This window comes from Dermacentor silvarum, chromosome 6 (assembly GCF_013339745.2).
Source record: "Dermacentor silvarum isolate Dsil-2018 chromosome 6, BIME_Dsil_1.4, whole genome shotgun sequence".
NCBI lineage: Eukaryota > Metazoa > Arthropoda > Arachnida > Ixodida > Ixodidae > Dermacentor > Dermacentor silvarum.
The window spans coordinates 102,981,526-103,007,155 of record NC_051159.1 but is presented as its reverse complement, the minus strand read 5'-3'; the positions used below and the strand labels follow the sequence as shown (position 1 = coordinate 103,007,155).

The 25,630-nt window shown below is 45.0% G+C and overlaps 1 protein-coding gene across 3 annotated transcripts in view; it reads left to right on the top strand.

Moving 5' to 3' along the window:
* Positions 1 to 1,218: 1,218 nt before the first annotated feature.
* The window catches only part of LOC119455800 (meiotic recombination protein REC8 homolog), a 92,593-nt gene continuing 68,181 nt past the window's right edge, over positions 1,219 to 25,630 (top strand). For all 3 annotated transcript variants that reach the window (XM_049669328.1, XM_037717270.2, XM_037717269.2), the window contains exons 1-5: positions 1,219 to 1,297; positions 8,594 to 8,672; positions 16,894 to 16,962; positions 18,060 to 18,190; positions 19,825 to 19,888. In XM_049669328.1, the coding sequence (XP_049525285.1) occupies positions 8,617 to 8,672; positions 16,894 to 16,962; positions 18,060 to 18,190; positions 19,825 to 19,888 (320 nt within the window). In that variant the 5' untranslated portion in view covers positions 1,219 to 1,297; positions 8,594 to 8,616. The remainder of the gene's footprint in view (positions 1,298 to 8,593; positions 8,673 to 16,893; positions 16,963 to 18,059; positions 18,191 to 19,824; positions 19,889 to 25,630) is intronic.

Here is a 25,630-nt window from a genome sequence, read left to right as displayed (position 1 = left end):
AATACCTTGCGTTAGCCAATCAATAGCTAAGCGATCAATAAATTCCGGAAAAGCATAACCCGTAAGGCCAGGACCAGCTAAGTGGTGATAAGGTCCGCTGTTTCTTTAGCCTTGCGCCACTAGTGCACGCTATGCTAATTTTGTTTTTGTTTTTTTCTTTTTGCACATACTTTTTTTCGCCGTTTTCTTTTTCCCTAAGAGCAGTACAACAATGAATGTTAAGAACGAACACTTTGCATATACGTTTTATACCGGAAATATTCAGCCGCGTACACTATTCTTACTTCAAATTATTTGTGAACTAATTTGATCTCTCTGAAAAACCTTGTTCTATTCACGGGACTACCTCAGCGTCGATAAAGTTCAAACCACGCAGGTGCACTAGAAAGTGTGCCGGCCAGTAGGTCGTATTGCTTTCTTTTCAATTTCCGCATCTATTATTACCCGCTTGTTGCTGGGCGCAATCGTTGACCTGAAATCACATGACAATTAAATACTGGATGAGGAAAGTGCTATCAACAAGCATCGGCAAGGAGGTGTGTCATGATAGAAATAATGCCGACAAGGCGCTTCTCAGTCGTTTCGTTTATGCGCTCTGATTTCTCTCTTCCTACTGACGTGGCAATGCACCTGCTAACGCGTTGTACAATACAGTTATGCTACGCGCGTTCCAGAAAACACAGATAATCGCTGTGAGCGCATGTTGGTCGCTGCGCTTAATTACTCTATTGTTTGGTAGTCGGAAGCCAAAACAGTGCGCGGATAATTTAATTTACGCTTTCCATAAGTGTGAATCGCTTTTCACGTACAATTGCCATGCAACGGGGACGTATGGTTCGCTTTATTGCCACGCTAGCTGTGAAATATAATTGATAAGTGTGATTGTAGAATAGAGTAATTACTGTGTCACATTGTAGCGTTAAACTAAAATAGACGCAAAGTTGCTAGCGCAGCATGCGCAAGCTAGAGGTTGGCTTTTGGAGTTTTACTAGCAAAGTTCTGTCCAGATAATTCCGAAACCAAAACTTCACCAGAAATACTTTGTTCAAATCCTGTTTCTTATATATATAAATAGCTTTAAAAAATCGCGGTTTATTTGGTAAAATCAACGAGAATTCGGCCGTGTAGTGGAATTTACGCTCCTGTTTACAGAGTAAGCACCATGACGTCACAAGGCAAGGCGGTTTCAACAGCTTCAACAGTTTGAACCTCAACCTCGCAAGGTTTGAACTACGATCACAACGGCCTCACTTCTGCTACCGGTAGGATCGGTGGGACTCGTAGCCTTCGTCTTTCGGTGAGTTCGGCTACCATATATCGCTGTCTGCGTTTCGAGTATTGCGAGGCATGCTACGTGAACATTTTGATGCTCATCGAGTGCTCGATTTGCGTTATAATAGTCGAGGGAAACCTGACCGTTTGGTGATCCGTTAATCGTGAGGTAGCACCGATCGCTTGGCCGTTGGTGACAGAAATGGCGAAGCGCGTTCGCACTCATCTACGCATCCAACAAAAACCATACAAGAGCAATCTGTCACGCTGTATCTGCTTGTAGAGAGCGTTGCTTTACTGGCAGATATGCATATGCGTACGATGGCGGGCGAAAGATATGAAATGTATATATGACACGACGATTACGAATGAGTAACGAGTGTAAGGGTTAGCTGTTGTGCGGGAGCAAAGAATATTTCGCAGACATGTTCAGATTTGCTGTGTGCTTTGCTTCTGCTTCGGCGGCCCGAACTGTATACGGCCCTCGCGTCTATGTCGCTTCACTTCTGCTTGCGCGGCTCGAACCGATGAGCCCTCTCGCTTACGTCGGCTTGCTACGGTGGCTAGATGGGCTTGCTGCGGGGCTGCGGCGTCCACGACGCCATTACCGTTTTGGCGGGATAGGCCTAGGCGTTCTCGCTCCCGATCTCGAGCCCGCCAAATCGCTTGGGGGCTGAAGGCCCTGCTTCCTCCATGACGTTTCCGTGGAAATGATATTTTATAGCGTTCTCGTTTAAACTACTATGCACCTCTCCGATGCTCGCGAGTGCTCGCCGGCTATCTATTATATACACTGGCGCCGAGGGGCACGCAGCAGCGCGCGCCAGTTATATTGCAGGGTGGTGTGGGCTGAACAAGTTTTGAAGTGAGGGAAGTGCAGAGTAAAATTGATTTTGAAGAACGACTGAGGAATTTGGAAGAAAGTAAATGGTTTGCGAACGTGTTCGGTTATTTGTACAGGAAAGAAACATTGACACACAGTGGAGAAAAACAACTACGAAGCTTACCAGCAAGTATGCGACCGGGATAATCAGCAGCGTGGCAACAAAGAACGTCAAACGCAAAGTCAGAGAGGCTGAGACAATCTCATGGGTGGCGGCAATGGAAAAGAAACCTGCTATGAGTAACTACCTAAGACAAAGGAACGAAATCAGGAAAGAAACAATTTATAACTCTAAGGGAAGCTGTTAACTTTTCGAAGCGAGATCTGGATGCCTTAGAACGCGTACTTATAGCGAGGTACACCAAGGAAGAAAAAGCACGTGGTTGCGGTGGTAGGTAGGGCTCTACATAGGGAAACGATGATGCATGCATTGTTTTTTTTTTTTTTTTTTTTTTTTTTTTTTTTTTTTTTTTTTGGGAGAGGAGATGTCACGGCTGTCGGTTTAAGCTTCTGTAGCCTCCTTGACGCACTCGGATTTTTTTTTTTTTTTTAATAGGTAGGCGGGACACTAGGCAAAATAATAACAAGGGCTCGGTGGCGCAGCCCACCACCCCGATTCAAAGGGGACGCTCATAGCATCCATTCATCCATAGCTCGAAATCCGCTGCTGCTGGATAACCTCAAATATAAATTTCGTACATGCATCTCCCTCGCCATTTCTTCTAGATAGACCGAAACTCGACAAAGGAGTAGCTGCGTCACTACGATTCATCCGTCAAGGGTCTTGTATGCGTTCCAAAATGGCGAATGTGGTTTTCGTGTGCTTCCCCGCAATAAAGTGTGTATAGTGGTGAAGCACACTGATTGTGGCAGGGAGTAACGTGGCACGTAGGGTTCGAGCCAACGATTGTGATAACGTGAACCCAACCAGAAAAAAACTAAAACGTGCTTCGCCGCGCACAATAACTTTCGGGAAAAAAAGTGGTTCCGTATGAGAAAAGGAAAAGGTTGGCGCTATCTTCTGCAACCCTTGAGGGAGCACGGCTCAGCGCCAAACTTTCGGTTCGTCGTTTGGCGGAATCCCTACACGGCCGGTTCCTCCTGTCCATTTATTTAGCATGGGTCCTCGGCACTAGTGGTGTAGCCAGAAATTCTTTCTTCGGGCATAGGGAGGGTGAGGGGGGTGGAAAGACGAGGCTGGGTAGGCCGCATATACTAACAAAAAAATTCGGGAGGGCTGGGGAAGGGGAACGAGTCCGGTGTGCCCACCTCCCCTGGCTACGCCACTGCGTGTTACACGGTCTAGCAGGCGTTCTCAAATTATTTTGAATTAGTAGGTGCGCAAATAATTTAGGAACAGGTGCTATAGGCGGTGTTGCACACACCTGTGGATGCGTGAATAATTTAAAATAACGCGTTGGTTTGTTTTAGCCATGCATAGTCAGTCGGTCCAATCAGGTGTGAAGCGGTTAGGTACGGTTCCCTCAAGGAGAACCGAACGTTGTGGTCGGCAGAGAAGCAATTTTTCTTGTTTGGTTGACGTTTTCACAATCGTCGTTAGCTAGGAGCCTACGAGCCACGTTAGCCAATGGCACTATTATTATGCTTCACCGCAATACACAACGCGCGTGCTGCGGGAGGCCCCCTTTCAGGTATTAAGGTTCAGTAACGGCCAAGGAACAAGTGGGGAGAGCACATGCACCAACTTTACCTTTCGACCCTCCGTAGCAGCTTGAGTCTGCAGTGCAGAGTGTTTTGTTACATGTGGATTAAAATAGCTATCCATTGGACCATAGCAGAATCATAGTATACCTGTTGTAAAACGACATAATGCCCTCTTGGTAATATTATTATATTGTAAAATTATAATAAATGTTATAACCTTATTACAAAAGACATAACTGAGGAAAGTTTGTTAACAAAGTTATTAAGCTGGAGTGTAATATCGAATGCAAGGTGATTCTTGCCTGTTTTTTCATTTATACACTGGGTGATCGAAAAGAAAAAGTAAAAATTCATTCATTCATAGAGTATGTACATGTATTCACCGAAAATTGGCAAAATGGCAATAGTAGTTGCATCTTTCATCACCAGGGGTGCTGCGGCTACAAACAAGCTGTTATACTTCATCTACAAATGCAAAAGTGATAATACTTCATCTACAAACACAAAAGTGATAAGGATAAGACGAGCTTGTCCAGGCCAGTTACAGTAACATTGTTCATACATTGAACGACAACTGGAAAACAGTGAATTAGGGTTTGATTTATCCTACATGCCTAATGGGCAAATGGTGCAACAGGTAGTCCGCGGACTGATGTATGTGGACGACATGGAGCTACTAGCGGACAATGCAAAAGATTTACAGACTTGCAATTATGTGTGGCAACGCAGCAACAAATGTCGGCTTTAAGTTTAGCAGAGAGAAATTGGGAATTATGATGTTTAATGCAGAAATCAATAATTACGAAGTGTCCATCCCAAAGCAACTCATAACCATAGTCAAGCAATATAATTACCTTGCTGTTTACACAAACGAAGGAAAGACTTACTCAAGCACCCACCAAGGTAATCTGAAAAAAAGGGGGGTGGGGGAGCGGAATGCAGCAATTATAAAACATAAACCACTTTGGGGCCACAATAAATATTGACGTGGTGTGTGGAATCTGGAAAGGAGTAATGGTGCCAGCGCTAACATTTGCAAATGCTATTCTGTGCTTAAAATAGGAAATCTTGTCTTGATTGGAAGTTAACCGAAGATTGGTAGCCGGTTGGCTTTGGGACAACACCGTAAAACTTCAATTGAGGCAGTGCAGGGCAACATGGGCTGGGCCTCTTTTGAAGTAAGAAAAGCGCAGAGCAAGATTAGTTTTGAAGAAACACTCGGGAACATGGATCAAAATAAATGGGCGGCTACAGTGCACAAGTGTCTGTACCTAAATAGCGTGGACACAGAATGGACGAAGCGATAAAGTTGGCAGCCAAGTACATTGTAATTGAAAGTATATTGACAACCAGGAGGCATCAAAAATAACGTGAAAGAAACAGAGACAGTGAATTGGATGCAAAGAATGGAAACAAAAATGACCAAGGAGTTTTACAAGAATGAGAAGAAAGAAATAAGAAGGGAAATTATGTACAACAACACAAAGGGCAATGCTTTCCTATTTGAGGCTCGAGCTGGTTGCCTAAGGACAAAAACATAGTGGAGAAAATACTCTCAGCAAGATGAGGTATGTGTATGCTGCAGCAAAAAAGTCACAGGCCTAAGCAGCATGCGCAGTGAGACCCGTAGGTAACGTGCACCTTCCCAAAGGGCTCGGATTTAAAGTGGACAGAAGCATCAACAGTCAGCGGGCAAGATAAGAGGCGTTTAGAGTATTGGTGGAAAAAAAGCGGGGAATAGATTGATACGACCGGATTCGTTACAGGCATAGATAGCGTTACAAGGTGTATAGAGAAGTTTTGAGGACGAGAAAAAAGATGTATACAAAAATGCTAGAATGAAAAGCATATATAGCATACCTGATTAACTAAAGGAGGCTGGGTGACTATTTGTCAGTGCCCCCTTTCAAAGGAGATGCCAATATATTATTATTTCAAGTATATAAAAACGTCAGTCTCCATGAACTCTTGGGGTTTTAAGAAAGTAATGAGCAGGTAGGCATTAGAGCAGTAAACATAAGGAACACACATTTGTGATTTGATGGTGCATAAATATAGAATAACCTGAATAATGTAAAATAAACATTGGTATGCTGCCTCAGAATGATATAATGGTGGTATGATAAACATCAGGGAGTCGGGGTCTAACGACGGTAAAGTTGCATATAAACTTAAATAGTATGTGCTGGTGTGTGGTGGCCCCTGTTTCAAGGGTTGTCTCAAGTGATCATCACCATCTTTAGCTATGTTTCTTCGAAAAGAAAAGAATGAAAACAAAAAAGTGCATAGAGATTTAGAAAGATGACAAGCAAGAAATCACGAGGAAAATGTACAATAACACCTTGATATTTGAGACCTCAGCTGGCTGCCTAATTCCAAAAAGACACTGCAGCAAATATTCACTACAGGATTTTTTTACTGCAGAAAAAGTCTGGCGACAACTCTAATAAATTGCCAAGAGATTCACCCAGCCAAGACTGTCAGGGATGTCCACCTTCTAGAAGAACTGGGATTCAAAGCTTATGGGAGCTTTAATGGGTCAGCGGTCGAGACAGGCAAGAGACATTTAAGGTATTGCTGAAGAAAATGCAGGGAAGAAATGTAGCCGGGTTCGTTACAGCAGTAGGTAACATTACAAGGTAAATGCTTTATTGGAGGGAAACAATATACAGTAGAGATAGACAAAATGACTGCAGTCGACGTAGTATAACCTGATTAGCTCAAGCAGGCTAGGTGACTATTGCCACCCCCTTATTTCAAAGGGGATGCTATTAGAAATAATTATCGTATGTTTTGGGTAGCATTGAAACATTTTGTCCGTTCGTTTCTGCCTCCATTTTGCCCCTCCTCCATTGTAGGATAGCCAACTGCACTATTTGTTAATGGGGCTCCATTATAGTTGTGGTCGCCTTTTTCTGTAGTTTGGTAATCTGTGACGTCTTGGTGTGCAAGTGATCACCAGCGGTCGAAAAAGGGATATGTCTCTGGAGCCCTGGTTTGGACAAGGGGACTTGTGTTGAATGAGCTGTGGAGATACTCTCCAGGAAAGCACCTTGTTGCCCTGACAAAGATAATTTGTCTAGTCGAAACGCTGGCCTCAGAGACATATCCTTTGCTCGACTACTGTCCACCCCTTCAGGTCTCTATTTTTCTGCGTATACCTCTGTAATGTCTCCTTTTCCAAGGTACCATGATACATACTGCACGATATGAAGGCCTCCGATTGGCAGATTTGCACAATTCAGCAGAGCATGCTGATTAGCAAAATATAAGATAAAAAACTTAATGGCTTCTTACACATACTGAAAGTGTTGAGCAAGCTGGTAGGCATTCATGGTAGGAAAGGCAGGAGTTGTGTTTGTATGCCTGCCTTGCCTTCCGCACATGACTGCTCACGAGAAAGTATCACATGCTTTGCATTTCTTGCACAATGCTGGAAGAGGCATGCAATTCATTTTTTTTTTTTTTTTTAGGATATATGTTGGCTGTGGCTCACGACTCGGTATAATGCCTGCCATATGCTCTCCAGTTCATTTTCATTTGTTTAAATTTTGTCTCATGAATTGGGTTCTCCTGTGATTTACATTGTCTGAATGTACTCCTGCACAGCCTCAAGGGGCTGAGCACGAAACACACTCTTGTTCTCTGGCCGGGCTGTTGATCATTACCTAATTGGTTTGCATATTAATCTTCAAACCCACCGTTATATCTGGCCACTTAGGATCTTCATTCATGAAAAAAAATGTTCCAGAAGCCAGGGGAACTCATACTCCAACATTTTTTATCACTGGCTCAACAAAATTACAACAAAAACAAACGTTTCGCCACCTATGCGAGTGGCATTGTCAGTACACAAATGGCAACAAATGGGAGAATACATCCTGTTTATGTATGATACTGCCGTAAACATCCAGCAGGAGGCCACAGTTTGAATTGCATGCAGATGATTGCGACGGATAAACCATGCTTCCACAAATTTTCTTGGGCCCCATCGGTTTTCCCGTGCTAACGTGTCTACATTATCAAAATGCAACGTGTCCTTTTGCCAAGCAATGATCCACCAGTTTAGTCTTTGCACGTGTGGCATGCATTGATTTCGTAGCGTCCCTTATGTGTTCCTTTTGCGACGTCGCAGCCCCGTCTCGCTGATGTAGCTGGCATCACAGTCCGAGCAGTCAACCTTGTGTTCGTCCGGAGGCATTTCGTTCCTTTGGCTTCGGGAACATGTTTGCCAATGTGTACATGCGTTTTAACACAGTTCAAACACCCATTGGTCATTTTGATAATGTAGCCACGTTAGCATGGGAACTCCTATGGGGCCCATGAAAATTTGTGGAATCGTGGTTTATTTGTCGCAATCGGTCTGCATGCAATTCAAACCGTGGCCCCCTGTCAAATGTTTACGGCAGTATCGTACATAAATAAGATATGTTCTCCCATTTGTTGCCATTTGTGTACTGATGATGCCACCCGCATAGGTGGCGAAACGTCTTTTTCTTATACATTTGTTGAGTGAAGCCAGTGGTAAAAAACGTTTGAAGAACCTTCATTCATTGGCTGTATGTCATCTCCACCGTTGCTGAACGGGACGTCACGCGCATTGCTTGGAGATATGAAGAGTGATGCTTCACAGCATGTGCTACGCATACATAGAAATGCTTGGGTAGAACTGCACTTTGTGTTGTATGCAAATTGTTTCATGTGCATGCGTATCGAAAACATCCTGCAGCCACCATATCTAATCTGCATCTCTCACTGCTGTCTTTATTTCAGTTGACACGTCTAGTCACAACATCATGTTCTACGTCCATGAAATTCTCCACCGCCGGAAGGGAAAATTTGGGCTGCTCTGGTGAGAAACACAATTATCTTGCTGCCTATACCACGCGTTTACTTTTTTGAGTTCGAACAGGTTCTTTTAAAAATTTCCTGCAGCAGATAGTGCAAGTTGGCCTCTTCAGGTGGATCACCTGAAAATGGGGACGTTACTTGCACAATAAATTGCAGTGTCTGGGTGTTTAAAAAATACTAATTAATTTTTTAATTCACTTCAGGGCATATGTTGCAACTGTAAAATTTAAAGCCGAACAGTAGTGAAGTCATGTCCTGAGACTACTAGTACCACCACAGTTCGGCTTCAGTTTTCTTTTTTAATTTCAGTGTGGGCCATTAAGTTAATTTAAAAACTAATTAGTGATTTTTAAAATAATCCACCGTGGCAGTGCAATTTGTGAAAAAAAATTTATGCCTCCTTGCGTTATCTTCCTCAACAGGCTGAATATACTAGCTGCATACAATTTTTTTAAGTGTTTGTTCAAATTAAAGGAAACCGTTCTGTATAGCTTAATAATTTTGATTGCTGCACCGGGGGAATAACTGCCGTAACACAATGGAAACCTTCACCATTGCAAATGTCTAAAGTTATGGAAACTCGGAAGCAAACAATGCACACACAGCTTTTTGTCGCAAGCAAATCATTTCAAAATGGGCGATTATCTATTTAAGTCGTAGAGGTGCTTGGATAGCACTTTTGTAACAGTTTTGTCTTAGGCTAAATAAAAAAAAAGATAAAGGCAACACCGAGTTAGTATTTAACTACCGATTACAGCTGAATTATAATATGAAGGCACATGGAATATTTCTTAAGGCATAGATAGTATAGCGCGCGCTATCAGGCATTTTTCTCAATAAATTAGTGTTGTCCGAGTTATACCAGCTTTATTACGAGCTAGCTTTTCTCAGTAATTGTTCAATGTGTGGTGTTGCAGACATAGCCGGCAGGGAGGCCCAAACAGCTGACAGTGATTCCACTCCTGCGCCAACTGCGCCAAAGTGCGCCAAATGGGATTTACTGCGCCATCCTGATACAATCGACGAAAATTGCGCCTAACTGCGCCAAACAGTCTCGGATTTGGCGGCGTCTATCGCCGACAATTGCACCAACGGGGAATTAGAACCTGCAACGCGATGATAGGGCTAGCCTTAGTTGCGAACAGGAGACGAAACAGCACTAGCGCGTGCGTCCCGATTAAGGGGGGACGCGGCTTTCGCATCGCCAAAAATGGCAAAAAATCGATTTTTTTAATCACATTTTCAATTTCTGTAGCTCTTATTTTATCTGATTCCGAAATATCATCGCTGAAAACCAAGTAGAAGGGCTCTAAAAAAATTGTTGTATCAGCCAAGGTGCCGAAAAATTTCGCGGAAATCGCGAAAAAACGGCATTTTTCAAGCCACGATATCTCCGGAACGGGGCAGCCGAGCGCCGCCATCTTGGACTCGTTGGAAAGCGCATTTCTCCGTCTTCAAATTTGCCGCTTCAGCTATCTCCTCCATACAGAAACAAGCACAGAAAAACAAATGATTGAAGGTCGTGCCGGAGCCACCGATTGCCCGCGCCCGCCACGTGACTCCAGCGCGGTTCGCCAATTGGTCTGGTGCTCGCTTCGCGATGGCGTCGTCTGCACCGCTTGTTGCGGTCTCTTCGCGATCTCTGGGCAGTTTCCGTAATCTCGACTAGTATTAGAGCGGGCGCTACGTGGACATCGCTGTAGCGTGGCCGATCCCGCTTTTTGTAGACGTCTCAGCCCCGCGGCTAAGCATTCGGAGCATCGGCGACGCGGATTCGCGACCTAGCTTCGGGCACGGAATCCTCGGTCACGCGGCTAAGCCTTTCGCGCGTAGGCGTCTCCGACTCGGCGATCAAGCACATTGCGCGCGGGTTTCTCGGATCCTTGCCTAAGCCAACGCCTCCAATTTAGGAGGCGTTGCCTAAGCATTTCGTGCATCCGCGCCTCCGACTGCGCGACTAAGCACATCGAGCGACGACTCCTCGAGCCCGCGGCTACGCATTTCGCGCGTCGGCACATCGCTCAGCGAGTCTCGACTCCTCGGACCCGCGGCTAGGCACTTCGCGCGTCGGCCCTGCGAGCGTCAACTCCTCGAGCCCGCGGCTAGGCATTTCGCGCGTCGGCACCTCGGAAGGCGCGACTAAGCTAATCGAGCGTCGCCTCCTCAAGCCCGCGGCTAGGCATTTCGCACGTCGGCACATCGCTCATCGAGTGTCGACTCGTCGGACCCGCGGCTAGGCACTTCGCGCGTCGGCACTTCGAGCGTCGACTCCTCGAGCCCGCGGCTGGGCATTTCGCGCGTCCGCACATCGCTCATCGAGTGTCGACACCTTGAGCGTTTATTCCTCGGACCTGCGGCTTGGCATTTCGCGCGTCGGCCCCTCCGACTGCGCGATTGAGCTTACCGAGCGTCTATTATTTGGACCCGCGACCAGGCATTTCGCGCGTCGGCACCTCGTACCCGCGACTTAGCACATCGTGTGCCGACTCTATTATCGTAATGCCACGATATCTCGTAACAATACCTATCTACCACCCCTTCATAAAGAGAACCTCATCATGAGCTCTGCTCACTAGACCACTTGGGCTGGCACAGACACCTACCTGGCTGCAGAAGTGAGGCATGATACAAAAGTACAGGCTGGAAAGCACATAGCAGCTGCATTGCTGCCTATCTATCAGTGGCTCTCCTAACCTTCATAGCCATTGTCAATGGAAGATGATGATTCAGAAGGCTGCTGAGAGCCTTCATTCAGTAACATGGTTGATTCTACCAAAAGAAAACAATGCCTCACTGACTGCACTAGAGACTGCTATCAATGAGGCAGTCTGCAGGTACAACACTAGAACTACTGTATATTTATGCCCACATAGTTCTGCACCTCACTTGGTTTGAAACCCAGGCACCATGCTCTTTGTAGAGCAGCAGTAAAGAATGCCATACAAACATGAAAAACGCAGAACAAAGGCACAGCAGCCCAGAGGCCACATGATGCGAGAACGGTCCCACATTTGCGACGCAACAGCGGTGCTACCAATGCATTGGGTGCTATGGGAGCTTAACAACCAGGAAGACGCAGCGCCCGGGAACGTAACAGCGGGGTTTTACTGTCGCCTGTTTGAAGCGCAGCATGACATGTGATTATAATAACTGCATGCCGCCAATGTGTCCATCATTTCTGTTTATGGATATACGGATGACATCTGGGAAAACTAGCAATATATGACAATTGTGTGTGTGTGTGTGTGTGTCACATGTACACTTGTTTTTTTGAAATACTTCAGGATGTGAAAAATCAGCTGCTCCAAGCTGCTCCCAAATGCCAAATTTCCTGCTCCAAAGTGCTCCAAAATGAAATTTCTGATGCTCCAAAAATTGCTCCAAATCAGTAGTCCGCAGTAGCATCACTGAGCTGAACAAAAGACTCTGCTGGCTGGATGGCACACCATATTAGGTCTCGTTCGAATTCTCAAAAAGCTTGCAAGAAAGCTTCGCGAAGACAGGAACTAAGTCAAAAATTATGAGGGCTATTTTGCTGTCTAAATAAGATGCTGGCTTTGTAGAATGCTTGGCAATTCGGTAGGAAGGTCATCTACGCACAAGAAAACGCAGCCACACTTTGCTATGTAATGTAACCTACATTGTGTTTTCCTTAGGTTCACCCATGCAAAGTGAAACATGTTTTTAAGGCTTTTTCTTGTCAGTGCTAGGTGACATCAAAATGCAGTGACATCTTCCAAATGTGTTCCATTATTTGGGCTTGAAACTGTATTCTTAGCAAAGTAAATTTTCTTCAGTGCTTGCCAGAATTGGAACGCCTGCACATTAGGAGAGTTGGGAAAGAACTCTTTATTGTAACACATGATGGTTGGTTATATACAATGACGTGAAAGGCTGTCGCAGGGTGTCACTGGTTAGCCGATAGAGGTGCTGCACGACATGTCGAAACCTAAAGTGGGTAAAAAAAACCCTTACAAAACACCATACTCTACTTGCAGCATTCATGCGACAAGACAGTCAATTGGAGCAGAACATGCGTATATGCCCAGGAAGTGGACTTTCTGACAAAAGCAACATCTGTCATAACATCTACCTTGTCCATCATGTTCAAGATTGTGCACTACGCTCAAAGTGTATGGCGCACTCTCCAATGCCTTGGGCACAGCCTGGGCATCACCTCGCAATGAGGTGACAGGGAGCCACTCTTTAACCAACACGTCATGGTAGCAGTGGCCATGTTGTGTCTCGACCTCTTGTTGCCTGCTGTGAGGTGATGCACACAACTGATCTTGTGGTTTTAAAGTTCTGATAAACAGCGAGAGGACACCAGAGGGGTCAGAAGAGAGAACAGCTAAAGCACTTAAGTTTAAACGGTAAAAATTGTTAGAATTTCGACGCTCTGTTTTTTCTTCTGTCCCCTCTGGTGTTCTTGCACTGTTAATGAAAACTTTAAAGCATGTTTTACCAACAAGCCCAATCTCGCACCCTTTATCCTGTGGGGTGGCTGAAAGAGTGACAACTCACCCCTTTGCCAATGAGTGACCTGGCCTAGTGTCTGTTACATTCCACCAGCATCGTTAAGGAAAAGGACATAGACCTTAATGCTGCTTCCACCAAATTGCTACATAATGTATTTATACAGTGCCTTCCGGCCTATAGGTTGCGTGATTGTTTTTTGAAATTTTATTCGGTGCATGTTGTACAGCGGTGCGATTTATATGTGCATACAACCATAGATGTTGGCGCGACCAATATATGCTTTTTTTTTTTTTTTTTACTGCACGAAACCGTGCACTGCAACATTCTGAAACCGAACCTTGTATTAACACTTGAGCAACCATGGCAGTGTGTGATGCAGCATGACCCCTCTCTTCAACCCTGCAGACGGCCCCCCAATTGGGGGACAAAGCTGTTTGTTATAAAACGAAAAGCAACCGATAAAATAAACACTCAAAGAAATATCATGGCAAAAAACACACTCAGGGCAAGAATGGTATCAAAGCACTTAAATTCGGGCATATCACACGTGTGAGTGCGCACAACAGTCTCCGATGCGGAGATGAGACGATGCAAGAAGCAGCATTGGTCTTGCCAAAGGTTGGTGTATTGGACCGTTGAACAGGCGATCAAAGCGCGGCAGCTCTGGCTTGGAGAGGGAAGGCAGGCGGCTTGGCGGCACGGGCAGATGGCGGCGGCGTTCTGGTCAGGCAGCTGGGTGTGGAACTCGGGGCCCGTAGCCCGACTGCTCACGTTATGCCCACGGGCGCAGAAGCTCGCCGGCCTCGGGCAGCAGTTCTTCATCGGATGGAGTGGCAACGCCCAGGAATGGGTTGGCAGGAGGCCCGGGTCAGGTGAAATCCTGGTGGCTCGAGTCCGGAACCCGACTGCTCTTCTTCAACCCCCGGTCCGGTGGCCGACCTTCTCTTGGCGTCGTTTCCTGGAACTCCCCCAGACAACACAATGACATCCTCAGGACGTCCTCAGTACGTACAACTGAGTACGTTAGGTTGTCCTCAGGACGTCCCCGCATGAGCCTCAAAACATCCCGATCAAGTCCACATGTCCGGCCTCGGCACGTACTCGGGACGTCCTCAGGAAGCCTTCGAGGATCTTTTCAGTACGCGTTCAGGATATTTTGAAGACCTAGGCATTCGCTGCGCCCAGTAAATATTCTTTTATTTTGTTCACTGAAGTTCACTGTTTTTCGTCCACTAAGTGAGAAATTCAGGCTTAAAACTGCAATATGCACTTACTGCTTGACAGAGCGTACTTTTGAGCCCTGTTGCACAGGCCTCGGTATATGGCCACACGAAATGAAAACGTAGACCCATAGCGATGCACACAAACCTATTTTATTAATTTCGCTTAATAACGGCGCATGTCAATGTTGAAAGTAGCATGATAAAGCCAGGAGACTTCACCGCTTGAAATGTCTTCGTCCGAAAACAGAGAACAGCGAGAGCCCATAGGAGACACTGAAAGAAATGATAAACAGTACATTGTCAATAAACAACTTACGTTCAGACACAGAGAAATAACAAACAAAACAGTTCATGCCACATACTGGCAAGCACTGCAGCACAAAATTATTGTACGAAGCACCAAAGCAACCTCTGCTGATTGAATGTTGCTGTTTATGGCATAATCAATCCACTCGGAAAATCGTTTCTTCCATAACAAATAATACTTTTTCACTTCCTTAGCCGTGACAAGATTTAGAAAAAAAAAAGTACAACATCTACCTTTGAGGCCGAGATAGCGCGATATTTGCCGCCGGCCAGTGCTAAAATCTCAGACTGCTTGGGTGTTTGCAAAAATGCTCTTGTCGGTAAAAGTAGTGTGGAAAGGCAGTTGTGGTAGCGGAGAGGCTGAGAGGGACGTTACAGCGCCGTTGAACCATGGAGAAGCGACCGCCAGAAACGCTGAAATCATCACTTTGAAACTGTCCACTATCGCGACCAAGCACAAAATGTCACAAACCTATGCCAATAGCTTTGGTGATATTTTGTTCTACGGGCAAAGCGACATCGTGATTTGCAGCACCCGTTCCATCCGACACAAAGAGCTCCGCGGCAAAGTCGCGCGAAGCCGTCTGATTCACAATGTAATTAATGAAGGTCCTGTCCACGCTGTTCGCTAAGTGAAAACATGTGCTAATGCGTCCATTTCTTCCCCGCACAACTCTACGTTCCGCTTTCTGCCACCCCGAAAAACAGGAGACTTACCGCTGTCCGCTGCCTTGTTTTTCTTCAATGCTGCGCTTGGCTTGGACTGGCTTGGCTTGACTTTTCAAATCAAAAGTGCCAATGTGGCCCCAAGGAAAGTAAATGGGGTGGCTTGGTCGCTGACATCGTGGGATACCTCGCTGGTTGACTCTCCCACAACTGTTATCGCTCGCGGGTACTCAAAGCAATACAAGTTGCAAAAAAAAAAAAAAAATGGTTCCATCAAACACAATTGTAAGGCATCAAGACCAGTTGATCAGAGTTTAAGTCCACTTAAAAAAGAAAAAATATATATAAAAATCGAGCTCGATGGTCGTAATAACGACCTCACATGAAGTATAGCCCCTAATTTTTCGTTCATCAACCGAAATAATCGTAAAAATTTCAATTTCATGGTCTCTTCTAACATAAAACTAAATGTCCTCAAAAGGTCCTGCAGTGGACGTTCTTTGAACAATCAGACATCCTTAAAAAGTCCTGCAGAAGATGTTTGCAGGATGAACCAGTGAATGTCGTCCTGAGGACGTACCGAGGACGTCGTAAAAACTGCGAGGACGTTTGTACCACTTGAGGACGTCGAGTGTTGTCTGGGCCCCTCTTCTGCCAGCACGCCTCGCTTTTCTGCCGCTCTAGCTGATTTGTCTTTTGCTGATTGGCCGCTCAAAGCTCCGTGTTTTCTTCTGATTGGATGCCTTTTCCTTTTATTTTCTCTTCTTGCGCCGCGTGTTCATGTGCTGGACGCTCTTCGACACTGTCGTCTTCCATCCAGCACAGTATTCGCCTCCGCGCGCGCATTCCTTGTCTGCTTCTTCGTTTCTCTCCGTCCACCGCATCGTGTCACGCACTCCACACATCACACAATCGTTAGCTCTTAGGATCTATTGCAGGATAGGGTTATCCAGCAAGAACATGTCAGTATGCACCCATTACTGACTCAGAAAATAACGCTTTGCCCATTGTGTTTCCAACAAACTTAAACTCTCCAAGAAACTTGTTTGGCTGCATCCATTCAGCTGCATAAATTGGTTGCCATTTCTGCAATACGAACTACTTTACAGACTGCCATAGGATGCGAGATAGTTGACCTGCCAAGTCTGAGTCTGCTCTGTGAAAACATGCAAATACTACAAAGACATTGTTTTGTGCTAGATGGCCCATTTCCATTTTCTTTAAACGAGATTAGAAATCTCACTCGTAGTAATAAACGATGTAATTCTGGGTGTTCCTCGCATACATCTGTAAATAAATAAAATAATTCGAAATTTTTTCTTCAGCCCAGAAAATTCTCGCTATAAGAGGTTAAAAATGTACGGAAAGCCACAACATGCACTAATTCCTATGTTCTTGAGGAGCAAAATAAATTTTCTCTACTTGCAACTCTTTCTCACAGATATGAATGCTACGAGATTACCAAGAAAGAAATGCAAGCCTAGATCGATCGTTTAGCATCTCTTTATACGCAACTGTGCCAACCTGTTTGCCATGTCTACCTCGCAGGATGGCGGCAACCTCGCCCAAGTCTATCCGCAATATGAATCTGCTGAATGTATCCTTGGCCAAGCTGAGGTGAGAACATTATCCAAGGGCTTAGACGACGAAAGTCACTTGACTTCTGTCATATTTTTTGGCTCGTGCAAATCCCTTCTTTAGCTTGCCCACATGCACAGTGGCTGCACTATCAGGGGTCGCATGGTAACAGCGTAAGCTGCCACCCGGTTCCAAATGGTACATCTTCACCCATTCCTTGTAGGGCCCACCACCTAGTCACTGACAAGCCCAATAGATAGCGCCACCCTTTCTGTCTGTATAAAAGGGAATTAATACTAGGGTGGGCACTTGCATTTCGCTCACCGTATTTGATATTTATTGTTTGAGTTGGGAAGGTAGTAAACTAAGTCTAGTAGAAGGTTTGGTTTTTAACTAGCAGTTGTAAGGCACTGTCCTCACAACTGCTAGTTTGAATGTAAATGTACTTCGCTGGGGCATGTTGATGGGCTAGCTTGTGAATTTTTATTAACTAGATCAATGAGTTGCATAAATAAATGCGTTTTCAGAGAGCCACGAATAGGAAAAAACCAATGGATGGTAACATCTTCTGTGAATGCATTTTTAATGCTGCTTCATACATTCATGACACAGCTCCCGACAATTAAAGTATTTCTGCTCGTATAATGTGTGCTACATAATCGCTCACTGTACTCTACATTTCTGTCCCTACTGTGAATGTGGAAAATTTTGTCTGTACTGCGAGTTTTAGTGCCTTATACTATGTGCAAAACGGGTGCACTCCCTTGTTTATTGCTATATTTATGCCTTGTGTTTTATACGAAAGTGATATATGTCTTATGTTCTGTATCACCACTTCTGTAATGGTGCTTTCGGGGGCTTACAGTATCGTTAAACAAACAGCCAATGTAGGACAAACCGCCCAAGGAAAGCAGTTGTTGCCCATATGAAGGCAAATTTCCTTGTTGAAACTCTAGGCTGAAGCTTTTTTTGTTCTGTTCATCACTTCAAGTGCTGTATGAGCCAACTGGGCAAATGAACCAACTTGCCTAAGGAACAGAAAAACATTTATGCTTGTGTTCCCTTCACCCTAGTTTCATGTTATGTGTCCATGAGGTAGTAGTTTTCTCAGGTGAGATGTCTCTGTGTGTGTGTAGTGATGATCTTCAGCGCGAGCTGGCCCAGGGCATCAGTGGCCGGAAGTCACTGCGCTTTTCCCTGCGGCTGTCGTGCCAGCTGATCAAGGGGCTCTGGGTACTCTACCGCAGGAAAGCTGTCCTTGTCCGAGGTGAGAGGCAGGCAGCACTCGAAACAAAGAATGTCATACTAAGAAATGTGGCATCTGCACCCACAACCTATAGAATGCAGGGCCAATTACCCTGCTGTCCAACTCAAAAGAAAATGTCTATTAATGTGCCTTGTTCGCTCATTTCCATGGCATCGCACTTTGGTCTGCGAACTTATTTCACTATTGCCGTTCCTCAGGAACTGCTTCAGTGTAGAGACACACAGTGAGTGCAAGTACAGTGTGGTGTTTGTATGCAGAGCTGGTGCTGAATTCCTCGCTTGTCACCAAGTGTTGAGGGAAATCTGGTGCTATAGGGATCTGCACCTACATGTGAATGATGGGCATTACAAGGATTTCTCTGCGAGTTTCAAACACCGTTATTATTTTTTTAACTTGAGAGGTAGCGTTAGCTCAGGGCCAACTCCAATTTCCCAATTCAAATACATGCAAAATGCAAAAGTACAGTGGTAAGCTCCCAGTCAGGATTTGGTAATGCATGCCACATACATTCCAACCCCATTTTATTCTTCTGTAAATTTTGTTTTCGTGATCAGGGTCCCCTGTGGGTAACTGACCTACATAAACGTACTCCTTTACAGACTCTAGAGGCTGATTGGCGATCCTGAATTCTTGTTTCCTTGCCAAGCTACTAAACTGTCTTTTGTATAATAATCTTCAACCCCACTCTTACACTTTCTGTTAAGGTCCTCAATCATTTGTTGTAGCTTTATTTTACCAGTCAGTATATTTAAAAGCCTGTGTACCACAGTGCGCAAACTGCCAGCTTTTCATTTTTCACACACATGAGCTACGGAAACTGTCATGCAGGCTGCATTACTCGTCTCTTATAGGCGTGTATAAGCAACAGCAGTCATGCTTCCTGAGCAAAGGGTGGAATCCCGGGCAACGGTGACTGATCCTATCGTATGACCGAATATTCTAGTGCTTGCAAGGTGATGCTCTGACTGTGCTAGATGACTGCGTGCGATCGTTGCACGACTGCCTATGTGATAGCACAGCATGTTGCATCTATTGGTTTGCTTCCCTACTTTTTGTGCAGTCTGCTCTGATTGAATCTGATATGGTAAGACCCAACAAATAGGTTAACCCTGCAGTCAAGGCTTCTCCGCGTCGTTGCTTTCGCTTTGTAGTAGTCCATGATGCATTTGTGGTGCAGACGTGGGAACATGCCAAAATATTCCATCTGTCTCATTTGGGCTATATGTTTCTAGGGCTATAAGATATGCAACACTGTGCATGCAAAAAGCGGCAGCAAACTCAATGACACCAGTAGCAGAGCATGCGTGGCCCATGACCGTTTCTATGTGCGTCCTGTGCTCGCACGCACATCTATCCTTCACTACTGTACTTTCGTGATGGGTGTACAAGCCTATTGCTGCCTTATGTGCACACTGACTTGCTGAGATTATACAAAAGATCTTCACTTTTGCATCTACTTGTCTGTGTTGCTTCTGCACTCTGGTATTGTCGTTCTTTGTCTCAGATTTTCACCTTTGGACACACCGTCCGGTGTCATTGAGACACAATGCTTTATGTCCCCTCAATTTACATTGTGAAATGCTTAAATATTCCTACCTTATCTTTATTAACTACTGTTTTCCTTTTTATTTTAGCCCAAGTAGAAGAGTGCTTTCGAATGCTGACCAGACGAAGGCAGCTCAAGACTACCAACATTGAGTAAGCTGACATTATTCCTATTTATGGCTTACTAGGCAAGCAGTAGGCTACCTTGAGACAACCAGTCACAAGCTAAAAGTCTCTAGACTGGGCACATGCTAGGAAGGTTTTTGTCCGAGTCATTGCAATGTACTGTAGCTGTTAAGGTATGAATGTTGCAAAACAGCAAGGAGACCTGTGTCGTTTCGTTTCATGTGTAGCATGTATTGCGCACAACCATGTAGGGTTTACACGAGAAAGATGCCGTTCTTTTTTTCCTTGATGTGAAAAGTTTACCACATAAAATGTGCTGCAAGTAGTCGGGATCCTATCGTGCTCGCGTGACGTGTTGTGGGTGCAAGGCTGAGCCGAGAAGGATGGTAGCTTGGTGCGCACTTCCTTTCTTGCACAAAGGGGGAGGAGGAGCGCGATCACGTGATCAAGCGTGCGCAGCTGTGGCTGTGCATGCACCGACCGTGCATGTTTGCTTTCCTTGCACACGCCTACTGCTGGAGGTCGCGTAATCTCAAGTTTCGGAGACTTGTTGAATGGAAGGGCAGGAGATATCATTCTCTTCCTTCTGTTTGCACTCTTTAACACGCCGGCATTGTGAAAGCGTTGCGACTGCGATGACTGTGTTCACGGTCATCGAGTGAGATCTGTTCAAGTTTGTCTTTTTGATTTTTGAAGCTAATTTGATAAGCAAATGTTTACTGCAATTTATACGGTGGAGAAAACTGCGAACGCTACTTTGTGTAGGTGTGCAATACATTGGAACATCGTTGATACGATTCTGCGTAATACGTTTTTTGGGATGATAGGTTTTTTTTGTTTTTTTTTCCCCGATAATACAATTTGGTTGGATAATACGTTCGATGACACCATTTTCTGATGATACGCTTTATTTTCCGGTTCCCGTGAAAATCGTATCAACGAGATTACACTGTACTTTGCTGTCGCTATCAATGCTTCACCTTTTAGGGGAAACTGCAACATTTTTGTAATTGAAATTCGTCTTTTCCAATTGACTGATAATTCAGCCAGTGCCATCGTGTATGCATCTTTCTTTTGTGTGTGCTTTATTTTGCAGCAAGTATGTCTCACTGTACTTGCAGAGAAAGGTCATATTTCAATACAGTATAGACCACTTATAACGTAACCGCTTATAGTGCAGGACCGAATATAGTACGCTCTTTTCAGACTCCCGTTAATTTTCCCATAGCACTCCATGTATACGCGTACCGCTTACAGTGCAGCCCGCGTGAGACGAAATACCGGTTATAATGCGGCTTCCGCAGGAAAATCGCGCCGATAAGGGCGGTAGCGAGCATGCTTCTCAACGAGGTGTGCCCACCGATGGGAGAGGAGATCAACGAGGGCGATGCGGAGGAGGAGCATGAGATGTGGAGCATGAGTCCAAGGGCGATAAAATCGTCGGCGCGCGCCGTATGTTCGAGTGAAAGCGCGCCGGGGACGCATGCCTTCATGGAGAGCGAACACACAGCGGAGAGCAAACGCGACTTCCGTCGTGCGAAAGGCCTGGGAGTAGGGGAGGGAGGGAGGGGGGGGGGGGGCGACGCTGTGAGGGAGCAAGGTGAACTGGCGACGCGATCTCCCACGCTAAAAGAGCAAAGCGGGAAGGCAGCATGGGAGGGAGGGCGCCTTCTACTCTGCCAACAAATGTGTTCGCGCCTGTGCCGGCTGTCGTGCGCACCGTATCTTGAAAGCGATCTCCACACGGCTCTGACCTTTGTTTTTGGTGTGCTTACACCGCTCAGTTTCCGTTGAAATGATAGACCGCACGAACCTTCACTCGCTGCGGCGGCCGCATTTCCCCACGCCTGCGTTTTGACAGTGGTTGTCGGCGGTCATCGAGTCTATTCATGTTTGCTTGTGCGCGTTGACACCACGCTTGTTAAACAAATTCAGTTAGTAAGCGAACGTGTCAAGTTTATGCAGCCGATAAAACTACTATCCCTACTTCCTTATAGCTATCTACTAATTTGCTATTGCAATTGATGCTTCGCCTTTCGGGCAAAACTGAGACATTTTTTTTTTTATTTTTGTCTGCTTCATGCGAAGATCTGGGTACTTGGGCATTAACCTTTCAACGTTCGTAAATTTAAATGGATGCAAAACTCCCAGTCACACGATTCGATTCTCGGATACGCGCGGCTGCTTGGTCATGTTTTGCATACGTGCAGGGCTTGAAAATCGTTGTTTTGGTTATAGTGTGGTACCGCTTATAGTGTAGATATTCACGACTACGGCAACTTACGTTATAAGTGGTCTACACTGTATAATGAAATTTCGATATAACGGAGCAAAGTGCCGATTTTGCCGACTTTGTTATATCGAGGTTTAACTTTACTATTTGTATACTTGATAGGATGCAGACATTAGTGTACTGTTCCCTGTGCCATCGTGTATGATGATGAATTTGGTGTTTTGTGGCGCAGGGGCCAAGTAATGAGCTAACAATGAAGTAATGAATTATTTAGTTGGTTGTGACATGGCTGTAAAGGGGCTTAAAACAGTGGCTGTAAAGTCCGTAAAATGCATATGTAATAAAATTATGGAAATGACCAATGAATGTACTCTAAAACAAATACATTGAGAAGGGGGGGATAAAATTAACTACAATATGTCGTTTGTGATTTTCTTTTTTTAAACACTACTGCATTTCCAAGGCCCTTGACACGCAAAGGTATGGAAGCATGGGCGTTACAAAGCGATCCTATCGTAGCAGCAGCCTCTTGAAAAAGGATGCGCTACGAATGTCTAGTGCCTATCACTTTTAATAGAGCAAAATCATTTAAAAAGTTGACAACTGACTTGCTATCGAAAAACGGCTCAGGTCCAAGGACATTGCCGGATGGCGAGGAATATGCTCTCTGTAAGCTGAAGGGAAATACTTTCTACGCAGAAGTTCTGCTTCCTGGCATTCAAGCAAAACATGAAGGACAGTGAGCCTCTCGCCACATCTGTCACAGATTTGAGGCTCATCACCAGTCAGCAGATAATTGTGGGTACCATACGTGTGCCCTATTCTGAGTCGACAGAATAGGACATCGATGTGCCGGGTTTTCGTTGTGGAGGTACACATGCATAACTGTGGTTTATTACGTATAGCTTATTATTCGTTTCAGCCTCCCACAAACGTTGCCAAAGGTTTTTTAGTTTCTTGCATACAAAAGGTTTAAGATGTTCAGCAGGGACAATCATGGTAGAATTAACAGCTTCCAATGCAACTGATGTAGCCATTTTGTCGGCAAGCATATTACCTTATATTTCTCTATGCCCAGGAACCCAGCATACTATCACGTTTGTTGGATGAATAAATAGTGCACAATAATGAATAAAGCTCAATAAAAACAGGATTCTTGTGCTTCTTTAAAGACAGTAAAGCTTTTACAACACTTAAGGAATCTGTGAATATTGTTGTCTTTTGTAGTGTGGATTCCTTGATGTGTTTTACTGCAGACAGTACTGCATAGGCTTCTGCTGTAAATATACTTGTCTGAGGGTGCAGAATGCCGGACTCGGAGAAGGAAGGACCCAAAGCTGCGTAAGATACGCCGGCATGTGACTTTGCCACATCCATGTAAAATTCAGGGCAACAATACTTTGAAGTTCTAAAGAGTGCATGTGAATGTGTGTCTGTGGATCATGTTATGTAACCTCGATAAAAGATGTGTCACATTCTACCACCCACCATTGCCACGGAGGTAGCAGCTTTGCTGGTGGCATTAGGCAATGTTCAAACAATGGGACCTCCATTTCACTACTTAGCTTTCTGACACGCAGTGAAAAGGGCTCTCTTGCTGTAAGTCGATTGCGAAACAGTGTGGCAGATGTGTTATTGTTTATGGTCGTGTAACAGAGGTGTTCAGGGTTCGAATGCACTTTCAGAAAATAAGTGAAACTAGAGTATGACATCTGCAAATTAAGAGACCATTCATTCAATTCCATGTAGAGACTTTGTACAGGACTTGTCCTGAAGGCACCCGTGGCCAATTTGATGCCTAAATGATGAATCGGATCCAGCATTCTTAACCCGGTTGGTGCAGCAGAGTGATACACTACGGCACCATAATCTAAACGTGATTGTACTAGGCTCTTGTACAGGTTCAACAAGCACTTTCTGTCGCTGCCCCATGTTGTGTGTGACAGTATTTTGAGAATGTTCACTGTTTTTAGGCATTTAACTTTGAGATACCTAATGTGGGGAACGAAGGATAGTTTAGTGTCCAGTATCAGACCTAAAAACTTGTGCTCTGTGTTTAGAGGTAGGCGTTGGCCAAGGAGTTCGATAGTGGGCTCTGGCACGAGGCCTCTCTTTCTTGTAAAGAGGACACAGGAGCTTTTCTGGGGATTTAACTTAAATCCATTTTCGTTAGCCCATTTGGACACTTTGTTTAGGCAAAGCTGAACATGTCGTTCGCAGACGGCGAGGTTACACGACTTAAATCCGATTTGCACATCATCGACATATGCAGAATAAAAAATACTTTGCGGAATAGATCAACACAAGGAGTTCATTTTTATAATAAAAAGGATACAACTGATAACACGACCCTGCGGCACCCCGGTTTCCTGGATAAATGACCTGGACAAAGCATTACCAATTCGAACATGGAGTGTCCGATTTGTTAAGTAACTTTCAATGACGTTTAACATGCTCCCCCGGATACCCATTCCTGACAGATCCCCCGCAGAATTCCGTAGCGCCACGTGGTGTCGTATGCTTTTTCCATGTCGAGGAACACCGACAAAAAGTACTGTTGATGCGCAAATGCGTCACGAATGTTAGCCTCGATGCGTACGAGGTGGTCTGTTGTCGACCGCCCTTCCCTGAAACCACACCGATGTGGGTCGAGCAACTTTTTGGATTCAAGAAAGTGCAACAGACGGCGATTGATCATCTTTTCGAACAACTTACATAGGCAGCTGGTCAGTGCTATTGGGCGGCAACTTGATACCAAGGATGAGTCTTTGCCCTGCTTCAAAATTGGGACAACGATAGCTTCCTTCCACCTAGCTGGAAGGTATCCGGCAGCCCAAATTGTGTTGAAAAGTGCGAGGAGCGTAATTTGTGTGTCAGTGTGTAAGTACTTGAGCATGTCGTACATGATCCTGTCAGCTCCCGGCGCGGAGCTTTTGCATGCATTCAAAGCAGCTTTCAGTTCAGCAATGTCGAAGAGACTGTTGTATGGTTCGTTTTTTCTGCATCTGGGGTTAAGTGCCTTATGTTCTTCTATTTCTTTGTAATTGATTAATGATTGGGAATAATGCGCAGAGCTACTAGACACACATTCGAAGTATTCCCCAAGCGCATCAGCTTGGTCTTCTAGGCTGTTCCCTTCGTCATTTACCAGGGGTAATGGATAGCTTTGTTGCCCTTTAAGACTTTGTACCCCGTTCCATACTTTTGCCTCTTGGGTATAGGAATTAATGCCTGAAAGGAACCTTTCCCAGCGCACCCTCTTGGCTTGCCGTCCCGTTCGCCTTCCCTGTGATTTAATGTGTTTGATCTCTATCAGGTTTTCAGCTGTTGGCGATCGACGGAGCATGCCCCATGCTTTATTTTGTTTTTTGCGTGCCTGCTTGCAGTCTCCATTCCATCATCTCGTCTTTTGGCACTCGTATTTTGAACGAGCTGCCACTTGTTTGTGGAATGCATTTCTCTGCTGCGTCAATAATAAAAGTGGTAAAATACGCTACTGCGTCGTTTATACTAAATTCACTGATAAAATGACGTGA